Below are 7295 nucleotides of genomic sequence, written 5' to 3'. Positions count from 1 at the left end.
AAATCGATTTTTTAAATAATTATTGTAGTAATTTGAAAAACGTACTGTATAAATGAAAATATCAGTATCTTTATAAATTTCATTTTAATTTAATGTTATTAGTTTTAATTACTTTTTACTTGTAATGAAATTTCATGAAATTACATATTAATATTATAGATAATAATTAAACACTCATTTATGGAATATTTATTATTATCATCGTTGTCATCGTCGTTGTTATTCACATGAATGCATAAATAAGACTAATGAAAACTGTTACGATTTCTGAAATTAAAAATTGGAAATTATGATTAGGAGCAAGTAAGTCATATGATTATAATCTTCTTTTGATTAACATTAATCGAATGGCAATAACGATGATAATAATAAATATTCCATAAATGTGTGTTTAATTATCTATAATACTAATATGCAATTTCATGAAATTTTATTACAATCAAAAAGTAATTAAAACTAATGACATTAAATGAAATTTATAAAGATACTGATATTTTCATTTGTACAGTATATTTTTCAAATTATTGCAATAATTATTTAAAAAATTCTTCGAAACTATGGGCCAATGGCTGAAACGGCCGGACACGTCGTTTTTTTTTTCGCTCAAAAAACAGTCTGTATAAAGCGCATCAAAATCCCTGAGCCCATCATCTGGTGTTTCCCTTATTAGTCATTCAATATGTCAATTATGACTATTAAGAGATTTTTAATTATATTTAAATCTCACTAAATGCACACTGCAATTCAAATAAATTTAATGTCAATACAAAAATAGATTCTTTCTCCATGAATGGAAAATTTGTCAGATCGGTATATATTTATACAGACTTGACAAGAAAAAAAAACCGTTGTAGTATGAGTAATACTTAACGTTAATTTTTAAACTGTTACATCTGGATATCTCTTAAACTTCCATTTTGTAATCATTTATTTTTTTTACCAAATTCCAATTTTAATTATAATATTAAATTTAGAAGGTGCAAAAGTTCGAAGTAGATTTGTATCTTTTGTATATTATGTACATAAATTACGTTTAAATCATATGTTACAATAAAAAATAATACAATATAGAATATAAGAAATTTTCATTGTTTATTTCATATATGTGAAAAGTATCTTTGCAACTTTCGTAAAAGTGTTTTACTGTCGTAATGTATAGAATAAGCACTCAATGATTTTTGTACTGCGATATAACTCGTCTGTAGGTCTCCAACCTGTATGTATATCGAACAAATATGTAGTATATGTTTGGCATATGTCACATTATATTGGAAACAATTACCTCGTAAGCTAAGTGCGCGCTATTGAAGTGCGCTTCATACACGTAACTAGCGATGTTAGCTGCTGCATGAAAATATGTTCTTGCCGCGGTAACGTTTCCATTGCGCATCTCTATCACACCGAGATTGTTGTAAGCCAGAGCATGTCTGTTATCGCTTGCGATGGCTAGTTTCAAACACTCCTCGGCCATTATCAGATCACCCAGCGTCTGAAATGGCATCCATCCTATATAATTTATGTTTTAAAACGATGATAAGTTGTACATACAATAGCAATATGAGAGATGTTGTACCACACGTCAGCCACATTCTCGTCAGTAGCGAGATTTAGTGCTCTTTCGAAGCATGATATAGTATGATCGTATTGCTGAGCATAGAAGCAACAAAGCCCGAGATTGTTAAACAACTCGGCGTTATGTACGCCCATTTGCAAAAGGCGCCTGGAACATATATATGTTTATTTATCGAAATTTACTATTGTCATGTACAGGATTGGAAAACAACGTCGTTACTTGTAACATCGTTGCAATTTTTTTTCAGTAATGGGTAACGATGTAATATTTCCTTATTTAACGGTAACATTAATGGTAATTTTGTTGTGTTACTTTGTTATATGGGTAACGGTAACAAATATAATCATTACTTTTATCACGTATTTGTACACATACAATACATATGTATGGAATGTCTGCATAAGCGAATTTCAAAAGAAGAAAGTTTGACCATGTTGTGATTAATCACAACACCATCATACCACTAGATAGATCCCGTATTGAAGTGGTAAATTAGTGATAAAAAAATTTTATGCCTTATTGATTATGTTCTCACATGCACAGTTTAATAAGATTCTTATTATTTAATTTTATGTCACTCTAAAAAAAAGAGATCAAAATTTGGTAAAAAAGTAACAGAAATTGTAACGATTCATTACTTGTTGAATAACGGTAACGAATTACTTTTATAAAGTAACTTTTTCTTATGTATAAATAAAGCGTTGAAGATAAAATGGACGTAATCACTTATGGAGTTTAAAAAAATAAATCATCGCAAAATAAAAAGAATGCATACGATCTACTTATATCTCTTCAATGTTTAACTTTATATATATATTTAACGTTTAATATATATGTATACCTGTAATAACGCAAAGCTAGCTCCGGTTGATCATTGTAAAAATGATGCATGCCTATACTGGCAATTGCCTCAGTATGAGAAGCGTCCTCTTGCGCGATCACCTTGTAATATTTCATGGACATCGTTGCGTTATTCAAGCCCTCGAATATGCGGCCCATCTCCGTGAGGATTGTAACATCGTTCGCGAAGTACTCAAGGCCTCTCTTACATGTATCCAGCGCAGCCACTGGCTGATCGAGACGGATATAGACTCTGATCAGCCGCAAGACCGTTTCAATGTTTTTATGATCCTTCAACGCCGACTTGAATTGTTGCTCTGCATCTCTTACCAATCCTAAAGTATAGTAACACTTTCCCAGTTGAACTTTCCACCACCAATCTTTATATTGACAGACCTGCGTCGCCTGAACAGCCAAGTCCAGTGCCTGTGATATATCCAATGAATATATTTTAATACTTAATTTAAAATATAATACACCTCAGTGATATCTGTCAATATAATGTTTATACACTCACGTATCTCGCATCATGTTCGTGGTAATATATATATTCGAATAATGGTTTTGCTATGCTTTGCTGATTAGCGTATTTAGTTATGTTCAATCGTGATAATTGGATAAATGGTCCACCAGGTTCTGTCAACATTGACGCTGTGCCAAGCCTTGGAGAAAGACCTTGTTTAATCTTTTCTTGATATTATAATTAAAATTACGCGCATACAAGTCACATTTTATAATATACCTAACACTGCGCCCTGAACTTGCTGTAATTGGCCTAGCAGTCATTGCTGTTCTCGGTGTTCTCAATGCCTGCTCAATTGATTGAGACATCGCTGCTTGAGTGGCAGGCCGTATTACTCCAGTAACAGGTCTGCCTTTAAGATATCAACATAGGATTTAATTTTAAAGTGCACATGAATAAAAATTAGAAAAAAGTTGGAATTTTCTCAGATGAACTCTGACAAACCGGATTGTGATTTAGGCCGTACTCCTTGACCAGTGTAACTGGTGCCAGGATTTCTCAACGAAGTACCTGGCCTGGGCATCGTCGATATCGCATAATTATCTAATAAGGTCTCGGCGATTCCCTCTTCCTCGCCTTCAATATCGTCCACATAAACTTGCAGCGTTAAAGCACGCATTTTCAGGACCCATACGGCCTGGTAACAAAGTCATATGTCATGACTGATTCGTAAACAATTACTATTCTATTACTATGCATAAGAAATAAAGAGAAATATACCTGATCCAGCGGATTTTTTCTCAACAAATCCGTGCATATTGCAGCGCACGCCTCGTACTTTTGTCGGCTGAATAAGCTCAAAGCAGTAAATAATTCCATGTTCAACAAAGCCTGAATTTCCACGGAATGGAATATGTATCAGTTTCGTAGCATTGATCCGATTATTATAGAGTACTATACTATAGTACTCTACCTTGAGCAATCACTTTCTTTACAGCTGCCATACACAAATACAAGCGAAATTATTGATTATTTCAAGTTATTTCTTTACTTTATAGGCGAGCGGTTTATCCCCATTTTCAGTTCATTCAACCAATCAACCAACGTTCTAGTGATTGGAAATGACTTAATTCAATTCCTCGTATTATTCTACAAAAAATATCTATATACACTTTATTTTTTTACGCGGTCGTTGAAGTTAAAAATAATTATTTATTAAAAAAATTTAAACTTTGAATGAAAATTCCGAAAAAATTCTATAAGCTTAATTGGATTAAAATGAACATTTTTTGTCTCTTAGATTTCTTTTTATAAAATCAATAGTTTTTGAGATAAAAAAAGTCCTTGAGTCCAATCTTGAAAAATGATTATTTTTATGAATTTTTTTCTCACAAACTAATCTTCTGAGTATGAATGAAAAACGAAAATATTCGACCTTTCTTAAATTTCTTAAAGCATAACGAGAATTTTATTTTATTTTACTCTAGTGTTATTAACAGTGAAAACTTTATTATTATAATGAGACTCTAAAGGCACATGCGATTGACATGCCTTCCTGTGCAGAAAAGTCTCGAATTGTTCTCAAAAACTATTGATTTTGTCAAAAAAGTTTAAGAGACAAAGAGTGTTCATTTTGATTCAATTAAGCTTACAGAATTTTTTCGGAATTTTTCTTCGCGCGCGCGAAAAGTTTAAAAATAAAATTTTTAAACAAATAATAAAGTGTATATAGATGTTTTTTCGCAGAATAATATGAAGAATCGAGTTATAAGCCAGCCACTAGAACATTGATTAGTCACCTAAATAGCAATGTGTCTGTCTTATTACTGGCATGTGTTTGCTAAGTATGTGTTGCTACCAGAATTGCAGCAACTGAGTTCTCATTTGTTGGCAACTTGATGTCTTCACGATATGATAACATTGAATAGCAAATTGCTAGCATTTAAAATCGTCATCATCAAAATTCGTACTATTTCCATCATGTTGCATAACATGCAGCATCATACAATGCTGTTATATTGCTGACAACGCAAGATAACAATGGGTGCATTTAGAACGTCAACCGCTCATCGAGCGCTCAATGAGCTCTTTCATCTGATTGGCATATTCTATTAGATCCTAAAATATATCAACCAAATGAAAGAGCTTACTGAGCGCTTAGTGAGCGGTTGTCGTTTTGAATGCACCCATTGGCTGCATTCAGCGACTCAACAGTTGAGTGAGCGCTCGCTGTTATTGGTGTATTCTTTTAGATTATCCAATCAGCATTTTAGATCTGAAAGAATACATCAATAGCAGCCATTGGCTGCATTTAGCAGAACACAACAGTTTTGCAACGTTTTATAATTCTCTGCTGAGATAGGACCATTTCTCTTGATCTAAAAGCATAACTCAATCAGCGCGAAGAAAATTTCCAACAGTTGCAAAATAAACATTGCTGTAACAAGGGAATGCTCGACTGCAGTTGGTTGGTTTTTGCATTCTGACCCGGATCGAACTCTCGGTGTAAACTAGACCATTCGGTATATTCGAAATCGTTGAAGACAAATTTACGGCAAGTTGCTACCGCCAGCATCATAAGCATCACAGATTTGTGCGATTGTGCTGAGACATGCTTTGCTATTTAGGCAGTTTTAGTGCATTTCTAAGCAACTTTATGGAGTAAATTGCTTGCCTATTACGACATAATCATAAAATTAGTAAAATGTAGCAATATAGTAATGACAGTAGTAATAATATAATCATGAATGTAATATATAGGAATTAAGGTAGTAATCGATGCAACGATATGATTGGTATTTGTTTTTAATCATGTGAAATGAATATGTATCATGGCGGATTTTATTTAATTAATCACATCAATGATATATCAATGATATTTACATCAATGATATATACGTACGTACATCACATACATGGTGGAAGACTATGGATATATATTAATATTTGGTGTAATCCTTGACGATCTTTGACGATTTCTAGGAATGTGAATAGATAAAATTATTAGATACATCCTGATATGCTCTTGATCTACGAAACAAATTTTTTCATTTATTAGAAAATTGTAATTGCAATGGCATTTATTGATAAAAATCATCCAAGGTTAGTGAAAAAATAATCAACTTATTGTGGCTTATATAGTTGTTATTTATTATGTATATGAGTACCATTGTAGTATACAAGAAGCATTTGAACGATTTTTCGGGAACAAAACTATAGAAGAGCAATGTACCGAGCAATCTTTGATACGTTTACACAATATTTTTTTGGTAACTAAACGTTTTTCTTGACAAAAATGTAATGCTTTTATGATTTTTTTCTTACAAAAATATAATTGGATACAGGCAACAGAGAATGGGGAGATGAACTCTTTTCAACTATATGATGCTTTTCGTGACATTCTCGAAATAAAAATGTCGCAGGACGAATTTCAAGTTTTCTTCAATAAAGTCAGTTAATCACTGCCTTTTTTCAATTAAAAAAAATGTTTTTAAAAATATTAATTCAGATAGATACAAGACTTAATGGCAAAGTAACATGGGACGAATTTATTTCTTACTTGCTGATAGAATTTCGGAATATGGATACTAGTTTGAGGTCACAAATGTTGGAAACACCATTAATGACTTTACCCAAATTGTTAAGAACGCATCATCGCACTCCTGTGTGCAGAATTACATTTTGTCCGGAAGTTTTGCCAGTATGCAGTCAACATTAAAAATTTGCCTTTGATAAAACATTTCTTAGAATTGTTCTATAATTTTTCAGTTAGAATTCCATATAAATTTCAGAATTTTTCAAAATTTCTATATAATTTTATCAACTTTTTAGAAAATTTCTCAGATTTTTTATAGATTGGAACTTTCAAAAGTGCAAAAAAAAATATTTTGGTAAAAATACCGTTTAGGGAACCCCCCTCCAATGACCTTGATCTTGACCATGATATATGTTGTCAAGGTCATGGCCCTGAGTAACCTCCAACAGGTTTTAGCTGTCGCTCGCCCTCCGTGAAAAAGTTATTAATCAAAGTTTCAAAAATGGCGTCTTATTTCGATACAGTTTTATTCAATATTTAAAGCATCTAAAGCCGGTTCTAGATTAGTTGCAAGCCGATCGCAAGTTTGTTGCGACAGCCAATCTGAAGCTTGCATTTTGAAATCAACGTTTCATATTGGCTGTCGCAACAAACTTGTGATCAGCTTGCAACTAATGTAGAACCGGCTTAACGGATACATCATACTCATAATTTCAAAAAAGGTATCAATTCTTTCGTCAAAATTATATATTCTTTTAAATAAGAATTTGGCAAGATAATACATATATATTTTTGAAATATATGCATATATGCATATGCGCACAACTCTCACCTTCGACTCTCATCCCTCTCTCCCCCTGCTTCAGGAGCGCACGACTCTCACC

At 32.5% G+C, this 7295-nt stretch overlaps 2 protein-coding genes across 5 annotated transcripts in view; one reads left to right on the top strand and one right to left on the bottom strand.

Annotated features, from left to right (window-relative positions):
• Positions 1-1097: 1097 nt before the first annotated feature.
• Positions 1098-3965, bottom strand: BBS8 (tetratricopeptide repeat protein 8). 3 transcript variants are annotated; one of them, XM_018512076.1, is made up of 9 exons: positions 3850-3965; positions 3657-3767; positions 3381-3573; positions 3156-3288; positions 2931-3075; positions 2415-2839; positions 1549-1720; positions 1283-1489; positions 1098-1214 (listed from the first exon to the last, which is right to left on the bottom strand). In XM_018512076.1, the coding sequence occupies exons 2-9, from the start codon at positions 3753-3755 to the stop codon at positions 1098-1100; spliced, it is 1491 nt and encodes a 496-aa protein (XP_018367578.1). In that variant the 5' UTR covers positions 3756-3767; positions 3850-3965. The 3 variants fall into 3 exon arrangements, with proteins under 3 accessions (XP_018367578.1, XP_018367577.1, XP_018367580.1); XM_018512075.1 differs by having other exon boundaries at positions 3657-3965; XM_018512078.1 differs by lacking the exon at positions 1098-1214 and having other exon boundaries at positions 1430-1489; positions 1574-1720; positions 3657-3965.
• A 1745-nt stretch (positions 3966-5710) lies between these two features.
• The window catches only part of WDY (WD repeat-containing protein WDY), an 8051-nt gene continuing 6466 nt past the window's right edge, over positions 5711-7295 (top strand). For both annotated transcript variants that reach the window (XM_018512122.1, XM_018512121.1), the window contains exons 1-4: positions 5711-5978; positions 6052-6145; positions 6221-6325; positions 6385-6576. In XM_018512122.1, coding sequence (XP_018367624.1) covers positions 5950-5978; positions 6052-6145; positions 6221-6325; positions 6385-6576 — 420 coding nt within the window. In that variant the 5' untranslated portion in view covers positions 5711-5949. The remainder of the gene's footprint in view (positions 5979-6051; positions 6146-6220; positions 6326-6384; positions 6577-7295) is intronic.

This window comes from Trachymyrmex cornetzi, unplaced genomic scaffold (genome assembly GCF_001594075.2).
Source record: "Trachymyrmex cornetzi isolate Tcor2-1 unplaced genomic scaffold, Tcor1.1 scaffold392, whole genome shotgun sequence".
Classification (NCBI taxonomy): domain Eukaryota; kingdom Metazoa; phylum Arthropoda; class Insecta; order Hymenoptera; family Formicidae; genus Trachymyrmex; species Trachymyrmex cornetzi.
Note: the sequence above shows the minus strand (reverse complement) of the source record. Positions and strands in the feature narration are given on the sequence as shown.